General features: G+C 38.4%; 1 protein-coding gene across 3 annotated transcripts in view; it reads right to left on the minus strand.

Moving 5' to 3' along the window:
- Positions 1-23,194, minus strand: part of LOC110831421 (uncharacterized) — a 50,120-nt gene that overhangs the window by 2,204 nt on the left and 24,722 nt on the right. For 2 of the 3 annotated variants that reach the window (XM_087358175.1, XM_022067392.2), the window contains 3 exons: positions 8,159-11,865; positions 5,895-6,759; positions 825-1,401 (listed from right to left, as the gene is read on the minus strand). In XM_087358175.1, coding sequence (XP_087214301.1) covers positions 825-1,401; positions 5,895-6,759; positions 8,159-11,865 — 5,149 coding nt within the window. The remainder of the gene's footprint in view (positions 1-824; positions 1,402-5,894; positions 6,760-8,158; positions 11,866-23,194) is intronic. The other variant, XM_087358176.1, reaches the window with a different exon arrangement.

The following is a 23,194-nucleotide window of genomic DNA, read 5'->3' on the forward strand; positions in this document are numbered from 1 at the left end:
AAACTACAAGACGATACTGCATACCGCTTCTGATCAGCCAATAAACCTCAGCAAGAAAGAACTTTTTGGACTCTGGTTCCTTATTTTTGGTAGGCCAAATAAAAAGCAGGACGTTGTAAAATGCAGAACTATTTTGAACTCACAGTGTACAATCTACACATACTTTAAATATCAACTTTGCAATTCAATCATCTCCAGACAACGTCATCATTAAAATGTATATTTGTTACCGTACTACATATATGTGGCGCCCATCTTTAATTGTTGGCCATATTAACATATGAATAAAATATAAAAAACAGCCATAAAACACGCACCTATTAAAAAGTGACAGTAATTTATATTGAAATCAGGGCTCTTTCAAAAGTGTATGAACTGTTCAACACCCAAAGCGGGAACTCTAGAAGGCCATGTTAATTAAATGACTTAATGTGCCAAATGGTCCCCACTTCTGATGTTCACGCATTCCTACTGAGCAACGCTTCGTATAGTGTGTTGTATTGTGTATGTTAATATCATTTTGCGGCGATATGAGCTTGAAGGAGGCCGAAAGCTTTATTTACAGGTGTTGCTCCATTTATCTGCCAATTGACCAAGATTAGCACACTTACTTTATAGCCTACATAGATGAAAGCATAAACCGGAAGCAACACATTTGCATTCAACTTCTAACTTCTTTGAAAACTTATTGAATGAAGCTAATTTGCAATGTTCCACCCACCGTAGAAATTTTTACCTAGAAAGCTTTGTAGTCATTTGTCTTTGCACAGAATCACAAGAAAAGGGAGCACTCCGTTAAGAATATAAATCATCTGCTGCCTCACTTTTTCTGTTGTTGTTGCTGCTGCTGCTGCTGCCTTGCCTTCACCTCGCGGCGCGCTTGGTAGCCACGGAAACCTGCCTGTATTTTGACAGCAGCATCACTTTCAGCCTGTCGCCTCTTTCTCACCAGATAGCCTCTCACACCTGCCTGGATCATTGTTGCTGATTTATCTTCAATGTCGCCTGCTGGAGTTCCATTTGTCGCCCTCACCTCCTCCTCTTCCTCCTCCTGGTTAGAAGACTGTGAGAGAGAACCCTGGCTTCGTGGTCCATTCTTATTATCCTCCTCGGTATGTTCCCGTAACTGTTTACGAACTTTATAACCTCTGAATCCAGCCTGAATCTTAGATGCCGCTAAATTGGCTGTCTTGATATCTTGACGCGTTTCGAAACCATGGTGAGATGCTTTAATCCTCGTCGCAGCTTCTGCTTCACTAACTGTTGCTGTCTCGTCCATCTTGGCTTCACCGCCTTGCTTCGACTCCGTCATATCCGTTTCCTTGTTACCAGCTGCTGGTGTGACGTCATCGTCTGACTGTAAAGGCGTACTGGATGCTGTGACCACGTGATTTCGAGCACCTGATGATTGGACCAGAACCAAGAGTAATAATTAGCATCCACATGCTAGCAAGGTCGGCAAGTTCTTGTGAGAATACAAGACGAACAATGTCATCACAACACGGCGTATTCACAGGGGATTTCAAGCAGCGAAATGCCATATGTGGTGTCAGATATTATCGCGATGATCGTATTGATTGACCCCCAATTAAGCGAAGTCGATTCCTATACCGAAGCGTGTCACAAAAATGTCATATTTAGTGATGTGTTCAACGGATTCGATTAGGAGACAACTAGAAACACGTATGATTGTTTCCCCACATTTTTAGGACAAGGTTTATATAAATCTTTCCACAAGCTCTGAAAGTGCTTGTCCATCCTGGTTACTAGGCCTGCAAGGTAGGATGATCATTAAATCCGTATCAAAGCTTTTTTTCAATGACTTCAGATGTAACGCTGTGTAACCAATGTAACGTACGTTGTTCTGAAATGCAACGCACTTTATCCTCACATTCGAGTCCTTTGTAATGTTTTAACCCTTTGAAACCGCAGCTCGTTTAAATAATGTTTGAAAATAAAATTTCTGCCTCAAAGAAACACAAGTCTCCAACACAAGGGACAATTGATTGTTGCTGTTTTTTCCGAGAATCATTCGAATCCATAAAAATATTCTGTCCACAAATTGCAGTTACTGGATGCTGATACAAGCGGTGCATGTAGTAGGTTAATCGCTGTGCTTTAAAAGGTTAATAACGTAAATGTGTTTTGTGACACGACTTAAATTAGTCTTTGTTTAGAATTTTTCACCTTTATCATTCCTTCTCAGATGTGCCTTTCTTAGCCTAGCCCCTATGGAATGTGTCGAAAGCTATTCAGCATCCGCCCAGTCTCTACGCAGCAGCGATCCTTGATCCGCAAACAAACAACCTTCAAATAACCGCAAGAATCCGGTAATGTATTTACATTTCAGCAAAAACACGAGGCCTGGGCCCATAAATAATGATACAGATGTCCTGAATTCCACGGTTTACGGCCTATATTATTTCTACTGGGCCAATAGGATCGTAATTGTTTTAAATATTTTTTTAACTTCCTGTTTGCTGCTCTTTAGAAGAAACGAATGGAAGGCCCCACGCAGAATATTGTTCGCAATGAAGAAGATGGGGTATAAGAAATACAAATGTCAATTATCTGGAGGAAAACAGTCTAATTATTTTCCTTCTTGAAAACCTTGCAGTAACTCAGCTAGTCATTAAATTCCCTGTATTTTATGAAACTCGAATGTTAATTGCAGTGTTTACAACAGCCCGTCACCGGTTCCTATCAATATTCGAAAAAATCCAACCCACTCTCTTGAACCTATTTTCTTAAAATCAGTTTTAATATTATCTCATTTTTTACACATAGGTTTTCCACCTGCTTAGCAACAATATGTCTGCGTGCATTTCTCTTCTGCTCCATTCTTTCTTCATTCTCTGTTCGTCTCATCCTCTTAAAATTGTGAAGTTCGTGCCGCGGTTTTACTCTGTCTGGAGGATTATGTTGCCGAAGTATATAAACAGTTTTATTTGGAAAGTTTCCCTTAGGGTACATTTAGCCTGATTAATCCTCAACAGGTTTCAGTAAACAGTTAACTTTCCGCTTTCTATCGGGCGTCTTTTAGGCCACCTCGGCTTCACAATGGCCGAAAGCGACAAGGACGGGAAAACACTAGAATTATTAATATTCTGTTAAATACGCGCGTTTTAATGCCCGCCTTCCGTCTCGTTACAGATGAGAATTGGAATTAGAGCCCTCTTCGTACGAAGTACATACTTTATAGTGCATACATGCTATGTTCTAACTTTATTATTAATTTTCTACAAATTTCTGACGTCTTTCTAAAGTTAATTTTCTAAGGGTATTATAGTATTTGTAAGCAGACTTTCAGAGGACTTCTTAATGTAAGCCTTTCAAAGCATTCTTAGGTAAAAATATTCTCTGAAGATGCAACAGTCGTAACAGATGCGATGCAGATTGGATTTTATGCCATTGTAAACACATGTAAGAGCTTACCGTGTCCTCGCGACCCAAGTGTGTCCTTACTACTAACTAGACACTTCGGCGAGGTTTGATGAAAACCGATTTTATGCGCAGCCCCATTCTCGTAATAACACGAAGGTTCCATATACAGGTTAGAACGTTGTAGTTTACACACACACATGAAGTCAGAATCCATATTTACCTGCTATCTGCGTCAAACTATTGTAATAATTCAAAAGACTGTCGTTCTAAAATTATTTCCAACTTTAAATTTAAGTTTATATCGATATGTTGGAAATGTTTATGAACGTGTGTATTTCTGCTGCAGTCCGTATCAGACAACTATCGCTTGTGAGAGTGTAAAACCCCTCACTTCAGTGGGCTTGAACGTTTCTTGGTATTATTCATTACGTCACAGCTGTGATAACTGCGGTATGTTTATTAAGTTAATTGAAAAACTTCAGATAATGTGAAGCCTTGAACGCAGCCTATGTCGTCCTGATTTTATCTTCTAGCTCTGTATGCTTCAGTGAATTTAGAGTCTAATGATGAAGACAGGTTTATAGTTTCAGCTTAGAATAAGAGCTGCAGTTATCAACGTTCAAACACCACCTCAGTATTTTGTATGAGGAACATCAGAATAGCCGGCCGCGCAAGGCCTCGGTTACACTTTCTGAATCGATCTTGGTTATTTGTATGAGGCCTGTTTCCGGTGAACTCAGTAGACGATAATGTGCGACGGGAAAATATGAAATAAAGAATTTTCTCCTGTTTGTATTTAAATTTATATTAAAAGGTTGAAATTTGGTTGGTGCTTCACATTTTACATATATCAAGAATGTCCTCTCTGCTCCAATAGAAATGGATGAACTGGGTCTATATTTGCTACGCACTTTTTTCATAGTAAACTGATAGGTTCGTTGAGACCCAGCAACTGTCCCTGTAAACTATTTGACACAAACAGAACGTGAATTTTGTAAGTACAAGGTAGTCTTACCCAAAGGTTTGTTTGTTGTTGGGTTCAAGCCACGCCAGCGTCTTTGACTATATGCGCCTGAATACAACATAGGTATAAGAACAAACTGTATCTCAGCTTGGTGAGATACGTCCTTGTACCAAACATTATCTGAGAGCATGTCATAACGCTGTTTAATAATAAGGACGACACTGTCTGGAGGTGAGTTAGGAATTGTGCGTGCTGTCATTTCAAAGACCGTTGACACACTTTACGACCGAAGTGCTTCAGCATCGTCTGCCCCCCCCCCCCCCCCCGTCTATAACCTTGACCTTTCTGCCAACTTTTTGAACATTTTTTGGCATTGGGTTGGGTGAGATTCGAACCCACAATCCTAGTATTTGAGCGGCAAAGACCCATGCCGTAGACCACGCGGTCAACGACATCGAGAAATACAATTTATAATTTAATTTTTTAAAATTGAGATAAAAATATTTTCAGATTAAACGATGCGATGCCATAATCGATATGTTCACAGCAGGTTCCTTCAGTTCTCTTTAAGCAAGCGGCATATATGAGACACGTGATATAAATTAATGATATTGGAAATGCATGCTGTTACAATTTATACGTGCACTACTAAACTAACTAATTATGCACACACGTACGTACCTTAAGGTTTGTCTGTTTACATACACTAGTCTTACACTAGAAGGACTCTGCAATTAGCAAATGACCCCCATATAAAACACTCAAAGACAAAACTCAGTAACCCATTCACAAGTTAAGGCTTGCCTTTCTAAATGTTCATTTCATAATACAATACGTGGTGAACAGTGGGAGATGTTACGACGAAACCTTCAGAAGACTTTTATGGATAAATTTGGCCACTCTCGCTTTGAATAATCAAATCCAGTATACGTAAATCGGAAGTTGAGTTGCCAACAGTAGAAATTAAATTTAAAACTCTGGGAATGTAAACAGTGGGCATCTCATCTGGGATAGTGTAACATAGACGAGTTTATAGTAACGAAATTAACTACTTCAATTCGGCTATACTGTATAACGGTTCCTGGATTATATATTTTACTTAAGATGGGTAATGTAATGTGCTATGACTGGTTTCGAACAGGAAAGTGAAAGTACACAAAACAAGTCAAGTATAATAGAGACATTAATTAAATGCAAAATATTTAACAGCTTCATCTGCAGGACAGATACCTGACTTTTGACTGCAACCAATTTGAGAATAATTATCATTGCCTTTTTCCAAGCAAGTGTATTAAGTGTAATGAAGCAGAGGCATTTTCTCACATTTTCTCCTGAAAGGTTATAATTCGGAAACGATTTACGTTTAATGAACATTTGCACGTACCTTTGGAAATGCAACACTAATCACCACCGTCCGATTACCCAGCCAAATACCGGAATTTAGTTGTAATAAAATATTGTTTTATTATGGCGATCACTCCATAAGAAGGTCATGAAGATTTCGTCATAACTTAAACTTCTTGTGTGGGCCTTGGACCTGACGTACTTGTGTCATTGATATCCTCTTCTGGAGACGGTGGGAGTACCATCATGTCGTGAAACTCTCCAGTGTGCCTCATGGGGTTCGGAATGACGTCACTAGACGCAGTATTAGAGCTGGTGCTGGTGGTAGTCATCTGAACAGCGTCCTCCCTCTTCAGACTTCGTCTCATCCGATATCCGCGATAGCTGGACTGTATCTTGGTTGCTGCGTCATCCAGCTCCTCTTGCTGTAAAGTCTGCCACACGTTTCGGTCCTCGTCTTCGTTCACCGGTCCGTCCAGATGCAGAGAGATAGCTGACTTAGTTACCGCAGTTCTCTGAGCCTTCTCCTTCATGTGACTGTCTAAAGATAACCCATTCTCAATCTTAACATTTTTAGTCGTCGTTGTATTTTCCTGAGACTGAGAAATCTCTTCGTCCATGGAAAACGGATGCTGTTTCTGTACTTCTGTCTCCATTGAACCGGAAACATGGACACCTTCATCTTCCATTTCCTGAGATGTAATCGTATCTCTAAGAGATTGCTGGCTGTCGCCAATGGATGGCGCTGTTGTAGAATTGCTGGCTATCATATTATGAACGTGACGCCTTGCCAGAAAACCTCGTACCCCAGCCTGAATCTTTGTCGCCGCGGTGGACATCGACGAGTCTGCACCTGTTAAATCGTCAGAGGCGTCTTTTGGTGGCGCACGAAATTCATCACATTCTTGTGGTTTCTGCAACTCCATTAGCTCGTTGTCAGCTTCTTGTTGTCTTTCCTCCGTCTCTTGGTCTCTGGGAGTGCCGTCGACTGTTGAGTCCTCAACTGCAAGCGACGGCTGTACCTCAGGACCGAACAGGAAGTCATGGGACATCACTGACTGTGGAACCTGTCCCACAAGATAAAAAAAATACATCTTTAAATTATTATTATTATTATTAATGTTTTCTACTGCTTTACTTGTGCATTACAATTACTGCCTTGTGTATGAGAAACTTATAATTCGAGATTTAAAATTATTTCTAAACTTTAAGACATAATTTGTTCGACGTTTATGTGTTTGAATTCTGAAAAGATGAGAACTTCAGGACTGGCCAAGATCTATTTTAAGGAATAAATTGAAGCTCCTCATAAGATGCAAACACAAATGAAGTTTGGCTATTAACTTCTAAGTCACAAAAAATTGCCCTCCGCGATGAGCGAGGGTTGGAATAAATGTCATTCACATGCCTCCAGTTTATAAATGTTTACCGTAGAGACATTACGATACCATGATACACATATATATCTTGTTGAAATGTCCGAATTTTGTATATTACCACAGTACAGTAATGTGTTAACAATAGGCCTCAATGTCAGTAGGTTATCACAGAAAGCGATATTCAGGCTGCACGAAGACAGCCGCTAATTCTGAACGAGAAGCAAGCAAATATATGATGAAATATGTACATACACATCGATAGTTATACAGTCCATTCAGAGTGATTGAAAAGTCATGCAACCTGCTCGCGCCAGTGTGTCAGTTGTCTTTCAACAGTCGAAGTTCAAGGATGTCTTTTCCACAAGTACAAGGAGTTTTAATTGTTGAACACTACGTGGCATATCGTTCGTTCTTAACTTACGAGAATATGTGTAAAGGATACATTTTCCGATTCTCTTGTACCAAGAAATCGAAAATATCTCGCCAGCCACAGAATCTCTTCATCGGCTGTGTAGAACATGAGGAACAGAATGAACGTGGTGGATATTTAAGACATTTAAAACTTTGTTTCTTGTTTTCTCATCTCAGTGTAATTTATTTCTTGGCAAAAACAAAATGTGTTAGGAATGGGTTGCATGACTTTTTATCACTCTTTTACATGAGACGACGTTTAGAGTAAACAGACCAGCAAAGGAGTTACTTCTGACCCGTGGACAACGGCTGATAAATACTAAATGGAGGAACTAAAATCAGCGGTCGCTGTACCAACTTTCTCGTTTCAGTAAAACACGATTACAAGGTCCTGTATTAACGAGGATTAATTTGCGTTCTTAAATATTTGTTTAAATTAGTTGAAAGGTAATTTAAATAACTGGTTCTTCCTTCACACACCAGTTACTAATTTCACTCAGTAACGGTGATTACAAAACTAAATATTCTTTAGTTGTGAGAACATAACAATAATAATAAAATGATTTTGCAAATAAGGCAACTGGATATTGATCAATAAGACACATAATTACCACTGCCTTTCAAATGGCTTATTCCAAACTAAAAACAGTAGTACGTCGTGGAATACACTGTTTACCTCGTCTTTTTCCGCAGCTTTACTCAAAGCCTGTCTCGTCTGATAACCTCTAAAAGATGCTTGAATCATTGTAGCAGCTGTATTCTGCGCCTGCGTCTCATCCACAACTGTCATTTTATCATCTGCACCTTCGGTTACTGCCCTCTTTTCGTCCTCTCCAGGCTTATTCTCCGATACAGATGGACCAGCTTCACCGTCACTCCCAGGATCGTCAACAGTCTCAGTCACTGTCAATGAAGGAATATCATCGGTATGGGTTGACGTAGGCGATTCAACCCCTTCGGTTGTTCCTCCTACGCCACTGGACAACAGTCCTTGTTCACTGGCTTCCTTGGTGGTCTCTGATTCCGCACCAATGGACAGCAAAGCACTTGGAGGTCCGCTATCATTGCCTACCTCGGCTGTGGATCTCCCGTCTTCTGTTCGTTCCTGGGTGTCGGCTGAAGGAGCCGCACTCGACGGACTTCTCGTCGTCTTTCCGATCTCATGTTCCGCGATTTGGACATCTATCGGTTCTGGAGCTACTTCTTCGCTTTCGTCTTCCACGCCAGGCACTGATTGCTCTTCAGTTGAAGATCGTTTAACGTCTGCAGAGCTGACTGTTTGGCTTCCTTCTTTTATCGATTCTGTGGCACTCAGAGGCTTGTTTCTAGTTGATTCTGCAGAATTCTCTACATTTTCTGTAACAGAATTTTCTTCTATGATTGAACCAGAAGCACTAACAGATCGACTTTGTGATGTTTGTGTAGGACCTGTGTCATCTGCTGCAACGTTTTGTGCCCTGCTCCGTTCGTCTTTGGTTGAATCAGACAAGCTTACTGGTCTGCTTAATTCACTGATTGATTCTGCAGTATTTCCTTGATTAGTTTCTTCTTCGTTTCCAGAATCTGCAGCAACCATTTGCATACCAGCTTCCTCTTTGGCTAAATCTACTTCGCCGTTAGTGGAAACTTGCTCAGTCGCTTCGTCTTTGATCGATTCTGCATCAGTCGCTTGTGTAGTACCTTCATCCCTCACCAAAACTGCATCATCATTTGGCCTGCTTGCTTCTTCTTTGGCTAGTTCTGCTGTATGTATTAGTCCGCCTTCTTCCCCTTGTGTCAGACCGGTAGCACTATGGAGATTGCTTTCTTCTTCATCTTCTTTGGTTGCTTCAGTTTCCGATCTGTTTTCATCCTCCTTGGTACTTTCAACATCACCAATTGCCCCAATTCCTTCTTTCGCATATTCTTTGGCGCTGCCTGGTCTGCTGTCTTCTTTGGCTGAAACTCGACTCTCTCCACGTTCAACAGAAAATTCTTCTTTTACTATAGGACTTGTTGGTCTATACATCGTTTCTACTTCTGAAGTGACAGCACTAACAGGACGATTTCCTTCCCCATTTCCGAGGCATTCAGCGTTAAGTAGTTGGTTTTCTGATCTCTCTTCAGTAATGTCTGCGTTTCCTTCAGTAGAACCCGCTGATTCAATTCCATCCTCTTTCACTGATTCTGAAGCAGTTGCTGGCCTAATTTCGGCTTCCTCTGTTAGTGCTTTAACACAAACTGCATTACTCATCTCTCCTTGAGCTGAGTCAAAAACCGGCTGACATTCTGATGGCGTTTTTGAAACTTCATTATCTACAACAGAAGTTTGCCTGCTTCCTTCATATTTTGCGGAGTTTATAGGATTTTCTGGTCCATTTTCCTCTTTATCTGTTGCAATAGTACTAGTTGGATGTCTGAAAACAGCACTAACTATTCCATTTCCTGTTTGTTCTGATAATTCAACGTCGTCTGTTGAAGAATAAATTGGCCCACCTTCCATAGCAGGTTCTATTATACTTATTGGCTGACTTCTGTCTTCTTTGGTTGGTTCTGAAATGGTATTAACCGTTCCGTTTCTTGTAGGTTCTTCTGATAATTTAGTGTTGTCTGTTGTAGAGTGAACTGGCCAACTTTCCTTTTCCTCATTCGGTTCTATTATACTTCCTGATTGACTTACATCCTCTTTGGTAGATTCCGAAACAACAACAGGCAGACATGTTTCAGTTTCTTTAGGGTTTTGTACTGTGTTAATTTCTAAATTCTCGGACCGGCTTCCAACAGCTACTGATTCATTTGCGACCAGTGGCGAAATTGCTGTAGGTTCTTCTGGTACATCAGGGTTTTCTTCTTCTTCTTCTTCTTTAGAGGGTTGTGCAGCATTCACTGATCGCGTTTCGCTTTCTTTGCCAGATTCTATAACACTAACAGGCCGACTATCTGCAGTTTCTACGTAATCAACTCCTGAAATTTTGGACTCACGTTCACCATCTTCTACTTCATCAGCATTAATTGGCGGACTTTCTCCAGGTTCTATCGCCAGTTCTTCGTTTTCTGATGCAACATTTTCTTCTTGTGTAACTGATTTTACAGCGCTTGCTGGCCGACTGTCTGCCGGTTCTTCAGACACTTCGATGTTATCCACTGCCGAACTTGCAGGCCTACTTCTTTCCTGCGTTGTTAATTCTAAGACACTAACTGGTCGGCTACTTTCTTCTTTCATCGAAACAGCAATACTAACTGGACGAATTTCATTTACCTCCTCTGAAACGTCGAAATTATCCACTGCAGATTCTGCTGATCCACTTTTTTGCCCTTCGTTGGATTCGGCAACACTTTGTGGTGTACTTACGTCCTCTTTGACAGAACCTGTAGCACTTACAGGCTGTTCACTACCCTGGACACCACTGGTTGGTCTGTCTGCGCCTTCGGCAGTGGTGACTTGGTTGCCAACTTCTGCAGCTTCACTGATTTCAACGGTGTTGTTTTCAGAAATTTCTCTATTCTCTTTTGAAAATTCTGCAGAATTTATTTGTCTGCTTGCTTCCTTGTTCGATTCTGTGGCACTAACGGGACGACTACGTTCCTCCGTACCACTCTGAGGCCTGCTTCTTGTAGGTGGTGTCCCACTAGGTAACATACTAGTTTCCTCGTGTTGCTGTTGTTCAGGTACTGACTCTTCTTTGGTTGGTGAGGCACTAGGTGGAATGGTCCCCTCAGCAACGGCACTTGTTGGTCTTGAGCCGCCGAAGTCCTCATTGACAACAATTTGTGAGGCACTTGTTGCTCTGCGACCCTGTTCTGGGATTTCTTCCGATATGGCAGTGGATAGTTTGTTATCAGGCACTGATTCGCTCGGAGGTTCCTCGCTGAATATAGTTGCTTCTTCTGTTAGAGGTGCAGAATCATTTTCTCCACTGACAGCCTGTACAAAGACCACTTCGTCTTCCGACTTAACTAACTTCGGCGACTTAGCATCGCGGTCTTCAGTAACTTCTACATTGTCTGCGTTGCTGTTCGCAGGTATTTTCAGAGTGGAAACATTCGTACTGCCGCTTTCTGCAATGACCTTGGTTTCTTCGGCTGGCTTTTTGTTCTCTTCGTCGTTAGTGGTCACAGCGGCCACTGTGGCAGCAACGCTTATGACAGCGAGTGCTCCAGTGGCAGCGGCGATCAATTTGCCAGAATCGTCATCGTCGGCTTTTACTGTACCGTTCAGCTCTGATGCGGATTCGTTCGGTTTTTCGGTCAAAGTAAGTTCATCTTCGTTATGTATGTCGATAACTTCCAGTGGTTCTTTCTCCGGCTGCTCAACCAAGTCTGCAACGTCGGCTGTGGTGTCCTGAGGTATAGCTGCTTTGTCTGAACTACGCGTAGATGATGGCGATAAACCCGCAGTATGAGCTGAAACGAGAAAATAAATCAGTTAATGTATGCCTATCTTAAGGATGACAGCAAATGAGAGGACCGAAGTAATCGAAAGCTGTGGATAACTGTCATTCGGGAATAAAATTTACACTGTACAGGATAGTAGCTTGTTTTTACTACCACAAAAAATACACAAAAGCATGCCCTAAAAATTGCAAACATGTTGATTTCGGTGAAATGTACCGCAGAGGTCACTGCCAGTAATAAAGTTTTAGCAAACAGAATAATTGTATACAGACATGAAATGACATAACATGTTGGAAAATCGTGATGTATAAAATCCATTGCGTTTCCAATATGCATTTATTAAAGCTGTAAACGATATGTTTGTAAATTTGAAGAATACAAATTGATTCCACTTTAAAATGAAATAAGTAAGGTGGTAACGAGTTTTGACGTGCATAAGTTTATAAAGAATTCAATGTTAATCTTGATATGTTTACGTATCACAACCAATGACGCGGTTTTCTATGTTTTAATAATTGATAAAATCAAAGTGACAATGTGCCTAATATTGCATACTACAAATACTTTTCCAAATAGTTTTATAATATAAACCATTAACACAAATGTGAATTAACAGATAAGCATTATTTTTGGGCACGCTAACCCATTTTTAATTAATGCTACTAAATAATCTAAAAACAACGAAAATAAAAGCACTGACTTGTGGGATGTTACGCCGTATATGCTGGTAGAAGTTTACCGACGTGGGCTACATCCATCATCATGACGATGATAGGAGCAGTAAGCGTCAATAAACTTCTACCAGACTACACGACACAACATCCCAGGGGACAGCGATCTTCGTACTCGGCGCCGTAAGAACCTGAAATATCATCCAGTAAACATGCATTTTGCCATTTGAGGAATTAAATTTTTCTTAAAGTGATCAAAATGAATGACGGCACCCGAGATTTGGACGCTTTTGTGCATGTAATGTCATACATGGCTTTATAAGCCAATGAACTTACGATAGTTAGCGTATAACGTATTCTGTTACTTGAGCGTAAAACAGACGCCACTTGCATATATATCTCTTTCTCTATCTTTTTCTGCGTCACCCACCTTCGTACGTGTAGATCACTTCAGTTTTGTCAGAAATTAATTTTCATGCACTAGTGTTACATCAAATATATCCTAGTTAAGTGTAAGTTACTGATTTGTGTCGCAATAACCACAGTAAATCTTCGACACAATTTCAAAGTAAATTTATGCATTTATCAACGCGTGTACAAAACAGTGCCATGTATGTTAAACGACCAAAGTCCTTTGCCACATTCAGCTAATAGAAATATTAATTTAATAACGAATGTCGGTATTTTCTTCCCGCTTGTCAGCTTGTTGCGTATATGCATGTACATTATTACCGCATACATATTCACGCATTATAAAAAAATCAGAAGCGGTTCGGAAATTTAATATAACATCAATCCAATGCTAATAACAAGCAAAAATGTAAATACCTGTATTTGAAACACAGTGTGTATACGTAAGCTGACAGAAAAATAAGTAAACATCATTCATGGTTCTCAGAGGTGTGATGAAACGCCGAACGAGCTGGCAACCTAAATGACACAGGTGGGTTGAGGATTGCTAAGCGGCCAGGCGCTCGCATATTTGTTCATATAATTCGTGTCGCTTCTGTTAATCGTTTTCGCGAACATTATGTTTGTCTTGAAAAATGTACATTTATTTATACTTGCCAGTGACAGTGATGTAACATTGCAAAATACACGGCTACCAAAGGAGAGATATTTCAACAGATAGTAAGCACTGTGTACTTCTAATGTAGCTGAAGAAGCAGACTTCGTGGAAATGCGTAAATTAATAGAATAATGTTTAAAAATTGTGTGTATCTTATCTCCCTCCATGCAGTGCAGTTTAAACTTTAAATATGCGTTTAGGTATACCAGCAACGTATTTTTCGATTTAATTTGATGGACAGGGTGAATACGATTTTGGTGGGTTTTTTCTTTAAAATACTTGTATGTAATATACCCAGCTAGTGTATGATAAGTACGAACTATAACGCTAGTCTTCTGTGAACTCTTTGTATGGAGTCCATAAAACGTACGCGTAACTCTGAGGTCTCTAAGGCTGTTGAATGGATTTCCATGAAATCTGATATGGGGAACACATAGTAAACAAACGAATTTAATTTTGATTCATGTCGATTTTATATGAAAATTAAATAAAACGTTCGTCGAAAACAAAAAAATTATCCCACAAAATAGCGCATGATATAATATAGAGTTCATTAACATCTACAACTTTTATTTGAATTAATTTGTATTTATAAAATATTTAATTAAACACAAAGAAAATAATTTATGACTTTGCAATGTGAAATATGCAGTGCTGTTAGCGTTGTAACAACAGATTCACACCTGCTAAGCCAACGTGAAGGCCGTGAGGTATGCAGAACGCTAATAACGAATTTGGAAAAAAATATTTACCATACTTCACTGAGTCACGCCTTTTTACTCATTTAATATTCTCTGTTTCTGCTTAGTAGGCATGATCAGGCTAGAATGTATATTAATATTCGGTCACATTGTCACATCTTGGCGGATTTTAAACATACCTACGTCTGCGTCTTGTCTTGTCTTGTCTTGTCTTGTCATCGTTTCATCGGAAAAACCTATGGACTAAGAGAAGACAGGAGATCCTTTTCTCGCAGGCGTAAAGTTCACACTGCAGTTTATTTTGGGAATAACTGCTGTCTGATTTCCTTGAGCAAGGGTGTATTTTGCAGCCCAAGGTAGCGTCACAGTCCACGTCTTGACTGTTGCCTTGAAACATCCATGGTTTGCTTAGTGTTTATGTACGGGAATGTATTGGAATGTTGAAAGCTTTAATTTTAAACGAATATTCTGACAAAATCTATTTCTAGCGTCTTTCTGGATGCAGTCAACTTGTTCTGGGCGATAAAACAATGTTAACACAAAATCATAATGTTTTAAAAAACGTCGTAACAAAATACACAATCTCGGTATAACTGAACAGTACAGACAGACAGATTTCTAATTTTATTGCTGTCTACCGGGTAGAATTCTTTACTCATTTCTTCCACTTCTCATAGCTACTAACACTGTTGAAGTTCTGAGTTTCTGACTGTCTAATTGCTAACTATCCGGTCACATGGTGTGACGAAGCTTTCATTACCGTATCAACCGAATTTCCTCACTTCACATCGATAACGTGGATACTTTCGAAATGTTTCTAAATATTCCTGTATAGGTTAGACTTAAGAAAATGCCCTGCAATAGTTTCTTACAAATATTTAGATCACAGGACCAAATACTACAAAAATGTGGATGCCACTGGAATACTCTCACTATTTAATCTCTAATTTCACTCAGGCTGTGAGATTAGAAGTCATAAGATACTGTGCTGATCATAAAATAGAAAACAATGTTGCGATTCGACCAGTTTATTTTCCAATGAACGACATTCTGACACTGTAACTCTTTACTCGATCGTACTGGATGCTACAATTCAGTTTAAAATATTTTATGTTGTCGTCTCTTATCTATAAAACTGAATATTATAACTATACGAAACTATAATTTTACCTGTTGTTTTGTATGGATCTAAAGCTGTCTCTTACTCTAATATAAGAACATAAATTGTTGTTTGTACCTAACAAAGATGGAGTAACGGAAGCTGGAGAAAATTTCTTAAAGAAATTGTCGACAATGTGTACTCTTTTCCGAATATTAATAGACTAAGATTGTCGGACAATGTAATACACATGAGAAAGTTAAGAAATGCATAACCAATTTTGATCGAGAAACCTGAAGAGACAGCCCGCTTTGGAAACCTATGTACATATGTTCAGTCAGCTGACGACAAGGCTGGGTTCCCGGTTCAATCAGAATTGGGCATCATTACAAGTATATTTATTCTCGCAGTTAAAGTAACTACGGACTTTATTGAAAGGTTGATTATAAGGGTTATTAAACTCAGATCATATGTTCGGCTTATCTACGCTCATACTCGAAAATATAGGTATACTTTTCCTCGATAGTATAGCGGTTATAATCACCATTTACTTAAATTATATTCATTTATTTCCAATTTTACACACGATTCAAAGTTTATTTTTTTTATAATAACCGTCATGATATTGCATGCGTCAGGGCAATACATTGTATCATTATTCAACACAAATATATCCAATCAACTCAACTTAGACGGGTTATACAGTACTAGTATATGTATATACAACTGGCCAGAAACCAAACAGGAGTTAGTCCGTATAAAGCTGAGAAGTTAAGTATAGACTCACCACTGCGGTTATACAAATCTCAGCTTATTTACGTCATGGAAATAGCTGTGGATGTAACGGCACAGCGGGGCGTATTTTTAAGACGTCGGCTCGTAACGCTGGCATAAATTCATGTGTCAAACCAGAAACTCATCTGGCCAATTGCGATATTATGCTGCCCTGAATTTTGAGACAGGAATGTTGTCTGACTTCGTAATGTAATTGACAAGATGTCTTTGATATTTATATTCTAATAAAACAAGGTATTTCCGGCCTAAATACACCATATCCTTAATATTTCACCACTCACAGATGATGTCACTGGCCGCAAGGAAGGACACATGTCAGTGTTCTCATTTAAAACATAAAGACCAATTTGCAATGCATTGAATAAAGAAACGCGTGACATAGAGCGTTACATTCTTATGAATAATGGTGGGACTGGCTGTTGAAATGATCTGTAGGGACGCCGGATGTCCCATGCCTGTCGGATCTGTTGCATTGTTTTATGTGGTGCATGATATATGACGATCCATTAGAAGAAATTCTTTTCCTTAGATTTTCGCAATAGAAGTTAAATGTGTAATTTCGGCCTTCGGGGGTGAGCCGCGTCGAATGATGAGAATGTTCCGGCAAACATTTCAGTTGCCATCTTCAGGGTGAATGGCCGATTTTGAAAGAATTATATAGAATAGGCAGTAGGTGGCAAGGTGGATTTGATGGTACTGATTGGTGGAGCGGAAGTACGGGCTGCTATTCCATTGGACAACAAAATCGCCCAAACACTACAATCCCACTCTGAAGATGTCAACTTGCAATGTTTACTGAAACTCCATATTTTCCGAAACGTTAGAAAATCTATAGCATTCGAAGTGGCTCATCCTCGAAAGCCAAAGTTATACATAGAACTACAGCCTCGAAAATCTAGTGACAAGAATTAACGGCCTTATTCTGACGAGAGTTTTCCATCTGAATAGTTCCGGATATTATTCATCGTCTGTTGTTTCTCATGATACGACGTTTCTGGAACTGGATCTGTCTGTCATCAGGTAAAATAAGAGAGACAGGGATATCTACTCTGTGGGGTCCAATACAAGGAGCTAGTCTCCACCACTGGGTTCGTCTGAATTTTAAAAATACGTGTATTGTTATCGTACATCAATATATTAATATCATTGGCCACTTTGCATCCTCTTCGTAGTACAGGATATTTAACAGTGATTAATTATATTTTAAGATGGTTAATAGGTATAAAAATTAGATAGTCGTGGTATATTTCAAGGTACTAACCTGACATGAACTAGGACAGATTGGTGAAAATCACATAGAACTGTCAGTAAAATTGGTAACCGTATATTCAACCAAGAGTCTGAAGCGTCGACTACTCGGCTTTGCCTTTGCTATTACAGAAGAATTCAAGATGCTCGTGAAGATACGCAAAATCACTCCATTTAGGGCTATCTTTTATGAGTTGACCCTTTGAAGCCGAAGCTCATCTACGTAATATTTAAAGATTAATTTCTTACCGCAAATAAAACACATCGCTTCGCCATTACAAAGATCAGCTGGTTAACGCTGTTCAGAAGAATAATCGCTGTTTGCTCTGAGAATCATACGAAACCCGTAAATGAATACACTGTGCGGACAAAATGCAGAATTATATATTGGGAAAGCAGATGGTACATGTAGCTTCCACTGGACTTTAAAGTGATATTCAAAACATAAAAACGCTACTTCGAAAAGCGGATCAATATCCAAGTGTACGGAAGGTCTGAGTCCGCGCTGCTACCACGATTGGCATTTCATGCGTTTCCTCTGTGAATATGAGACAGGACAATTTTTGGTAGGAATGAGAATTTGGTAACTGCGTAGTCTAATTTGTTTGCTTCCTGTTAACGGAATTCTGTTCCTGTTCACAATTTTTAATATACGTATGTTTAAATCATCGGTTTTATCGCTGTGCTTTCATTATTTGTTTACATCCATTAACACATCGAGAGTTTAAACACGTAGACTTTATAATGTTACAGGTGTCCTTCTCGCATTTAAAAGTCAAGCATTAGATAAATAATCTGGAAACAGTTATTCATAATCAAATTAACGTGATTATTGAGAGATATATTTAATACTGTTACTTCATGCATGAAAAAGAATGTCACTCTGTAAGCTGACATACGAAAGACCATTCTGGGCCATGAGAATGACATAGCGAATACTGATTCTTACGCTCGAATTCTCAATAAGTCATTTGACCATGAATATCAGTTTCGACTATTATTTCTAGTGTTTGTACAGGTAACTATATACACAAATGATAGCCTAGTTCACCATTAAAATAAAAATTTTATTCTTCTGTTGCCTGACGATTCACTAGAAAAATATATTTGTATGGAACACATTGACACATAATAATTTTCTATTCGTAAACCATGATTCTTTACACATCAAGGACTAGAATACTAGCGAATTTGTTGAGTCCTGTGAAATTATATATATATATATATATATATAACATGAATACAAACATTAGCGACGGAACATAACGGGAATATATTCTAATCAGAGACCCTAATTATAAAAGATGTTCATGCACCGGTTAAAGTAAATCTGAGAATCTGAATCTATTCTGAAAAATCTTGATTTAATATCGTACATTACATCAGCTTAACTTCCTGAACATTTCCTGTAATGTTATAATCAGCTACTTTATTGTGACAGTTTTAGAATACAAAAAAAGTTTACGCGAGACAATAAGAAGTCGAAAACCACTGATTTATTCATTAAGGTGGTGTATGGACAGGAATACAAGCAGACTAACTTTAGAAAACCTATGTACTTGAAACTTTTTCGACAGTTAAAAGCTCCAGATTCGCCATTGTAATAACTTCTTCAACACCAAAATGACTACACAAAATTAATCTTGCACGAAATAATTTTCCCTACAGGTCCTGCAGGAAGACTCCCTCAGAATCAATTATCAGCTTTAGTAATTATCCACTCAATTCCGTCGGGACGTGTCTATCCCATAAACGTCTGCACCACGTTAATTAGTTCAAAACACAAAACATTACTGGGTCGAGTGTTGTGGTTCATATTTTAAAAAGAATTATCTAAGATTGACTTTTAAGAACATTAAGCGCTTAGTAATGTTTCATCTGCAATGATAATTTCGTTTCATGTAAAGATTAAAATGAATAATAGGTCACTAGCGCACTATGACCCATCAGAGCTAATGGGAATGGACCTATTTTGTGTTGAAGAGTAAGAGTTTACTATCTTTGCAAATTGCATTCAAAGTACAAAGTTTATTAAACTGAATGTAAAAACGTCTTCTCGACTACTGAAGCCAGATTCCTGCAAAACACACAACGTGATTTTAAAATTTTGAGGGAAAAATGCAAGTCAAGAAGGTTTAGAACTACGAAACAAACTAATCCAAGAAGCGAAAACGTAAAACGTTAAATATGTTTTGTATTGGCTGTGTGGTTGTCTCGCTGTACTAATGCATGTACCAAAATGACATAGAAGTAGCACATTATATTTACCGCTAATTATTCTAAAGTAGTTTGTTCTTGGATAAACAATTTTATACGTGTCTTTTGTGAAATTCTCGACTTTCAATGATATGCAAGCAAAATTAGCTGTAATTTGCAGATTAAAGTAGTCGCAGGAACTTACTACCTCCGCATTCAGGTCTGGTAAAAGTCTATAAGTCCACGTAACATTATAAGCCACAGAACCACCATCGACATCTTCATTTCCGTGAGAACCTCAAATTGTACGCAATTTACTTTTACCGTCTTTTACTTATATTATTAATTAATACAAATAATATGTAATAAATGTGGAAGTTCTCTGGATGAAAGACGCTGATTCGGTTAATAAGATCCATACATCCGGCCACGTATTCTAGTTGGAACTGTCTTGGCTCCCCACAGCAAGGCATCTGCTCGTCCTGGTGTGAAAATGTACACGTGCCATGTCGATTGATACAGATTCCCGTTTGGTCTATTACGCGACCACCCTCCATGATTTCTTATATAAACCAACAAAAAATAAGGGTACGCCAGATTTCGGGCCACGATCTAAATGTAGAGCCTAAACATGTGGGTCAAAGCCAATGTGCAGCCTCTATGCCACTAAGACGTTCCACTTTCTGGTTCTGCCCTACTCGATCACTTATTGCAGTTCAGATTCACAAAACGAGCTTCGTATTAATACGAATATAACAGAATGTTGTTCATGGTTCTGGGACATTTTGGAAGGCCAAAAAAATTGAGCATTCCTACAAGAAATCCATGAATATGTACGTAAACAAATTAAATGCTAAGGATAAACATGTTTACAACAGAGATCAGTCATAGGACTATGTGGATGGCCTATATTTTGTAACTAATATTAATAATTACGTTTGGATCCGTAACTACATTATGACTATAGCTTGAATTTGATGTGCAAGGAGACTGGGAAGATGACAGATTGTGAGAAAAATCTGGAAGACGATAGAAGTTACAGTCCTGAAGAAAGAGATTTTATTTTTGGAGTGACCAGTGATTTTGGTGCGTAATCAGAAGGAATATTGCATTTGTCTGAAAATTCAATAAAATTTCTTGTACGCAAGGCAGAATACAAATGAATATGGATTACCGAAAGTGAGACTCTGAAATTGCGTTGTAATCTAAATAGGTAAGATTAGACTTTGTACTGTGTGTAGATTTCTCTGCACTGATCACTTACGACGCGATACCATAGATTAAGAATCCATTTGACACTTCAGCAACAAAGAATTCGTAGTCCAAAAATAACACTTGAGATTTCACCTTGAAGATAAGGAATTCAGAGAACTTAACTCGTCCTTGCCTTAAAGTAAACAAAGCCATCATCGTCCTATTCGTTTCCACGTTCCTAGAACAACAAAATGAAAATATATTCATAGAGATTACATTCATTACGTAACGTGACGTACAGCAGTCTGGTTGTTATTATGACGTTTTGATTAATATTGATGTAGAGGTATTCTAATTTTAAGATGGAAAATGTTGCCAAGATTTGCATTAACAAAAAACAGGTCAGTTAGTGAACCGCTTGAAGCACTTGTATTTTTTTAACCACACTAGGCTCATGAACTTTTGCTATAGAATTTCCTTTGAGTTGCCACAGACAAATATCCTTGTGGAAAGAATAAAATATTATACACCCATCATTAAACGCACTCATCTTTGTTCTGTTCGAAAATTTAATTCGTTGATTAATAAAGAATCAGAAACGAAAGTATTGTATAAGTTTCTGTTCATTTTCTATTCCTCTCAGTTGTATTTTAATCCATTAAAATGTGTTTCTGTCGGCGTTCACTTTACAAAACCGCTTCGTACTAGTAGACCTAACTGATTAATCAATTAATAGAGGCAGTCGAATATTATAATCGTCGAAGTGATTAAATCAATGACCATCTTTCCTTCATGATCTGTGATGGGGAGTTTATGGTGACGACAAAGATGTTAATACAGAATGTCCCAAGAAGATGTATACACACAAACATCACATACGTTAGCACTGTGTATACATTCATGGGGTGGCATTCTGTATATTGGAAAGTAACCAGACCCCAACGAATAGCACAAATATTGATAAATGCAGACCAAAATAAATGAGAGTGTAAAAACTAATATTTATATTTATTAATGGTAATATATTATGTATATTTATATTTTAGTATGTTATTCCATGTCTTCGTCTTAAAATGAAATTTGAACATCAAGTAATAATCATATTTAGTCAGTAAGATAATCAATTCGTGGGATGAAAAACTGAAGGATCTGGAATATAAGATGTTTGAAAAATCAGAGGAAGTAACCGTGTAGATGTGACTGACCGAGTTCTCAGTGGTGACGTTTGATGGAAGAATGTTCTACTTTACAAGTGCTGCTCTCATTAAGCTGTTTTAGAAGCCTTTTAAAGGAGAACGAATTAAATCATTCCCCGTTGAATTAAAATGGACCGTGTCTACTAGTACCGTAACTTATTTTAAATAATTGTAAAATATGCATTGAACAGACCGAAATTCTCAAAAAAGAAATTTTTTCGAGCACGGCACCGAAAACGACATGCTAATTGCAGCTAATATGATTTTAGACCTTTTTGAAACGAAAATCCTCTTCAGTCGTGTTTAAACAGGCTACTGTATTGATTGAAGGATCACTCCTCACTGAATTGTGGGAGAAATTTCCTTCAAGATGAACTATCTTAAACATTTCCTGACGATCTTCGGTAACATGCTGAGCCCCGAATACGAACGTCAAGTTTCACATTTTTCTTTCGTAATTATTTTATTTCAACTTGCATGTATTTTCGAAACTTCCTGTTTTATCCTTTCTGTAAATTATTTCCTTTTACACGCATTGAATTTCCCATTCTTTTTCGTCTGTTTCTAAGGATTTCTTTCCATTTACTTGAGTTCAAACTGTACTAAACAAGCAACTTTTGACATCCCTCTGTGCCTACCTCCAACCGGAAAAGCTTGTCTGTGTATTTTGTGTGTTCCACGTGCTGCAGTGTGTATACTCCAATAAACATTTGTCCCGAGGCGTGAACAATTCCTTGTCCTGGTTCAAGACGTAACTTCACAAACATTCCGACGGTTCTGTCTGATCGCTAAAGGCAATTTTATGAGATGACGAAAATGTTACACACCCTAAATTTGTCTTGCTTTTTTTTACTTTTGTCGTATTCTGTCTGTGATAGTCTGCCTTTCTTAATAGCCTATCGAGTGTATTCTTCCGTTAGTCTGTGTTATGTCATCCACGAATGACCATTGTATCAAGTTGCTCCCGACATTTGCGAAACCAAATTCAGAAATTGAAGTATCGACATATAATAATTCCTTAGATAAATCTTAAAGATTAACAACCTTATCGAGTCCGATGATGAAATTAATCTTTTACACATACAAAGAAGTGAGTACATTTTCTGTTGCCAAAAACAATGTCAGTACTTTAATGATACTGCGTCGCGACGAATTTATACCAATTACTT

This window comes from Zootermopsis nevadensis, unplaced genomic scaffold (assembly GCF_977971745.1).
Source record: "Zootermopsis nevadensis isolate Lab colony 2312 unplaced genomic scaffold, Znev_1.0 Znev_ptg000029l, whole genome shotgun sequence".
In the NCBI taxonomy this organism is placed as follows: Eukaryota; Metazoa; Arthropoda; class Insecta; order Blattodea; family Termopsidae; genus Zootermopsis; species Zootermopsis nevadensis.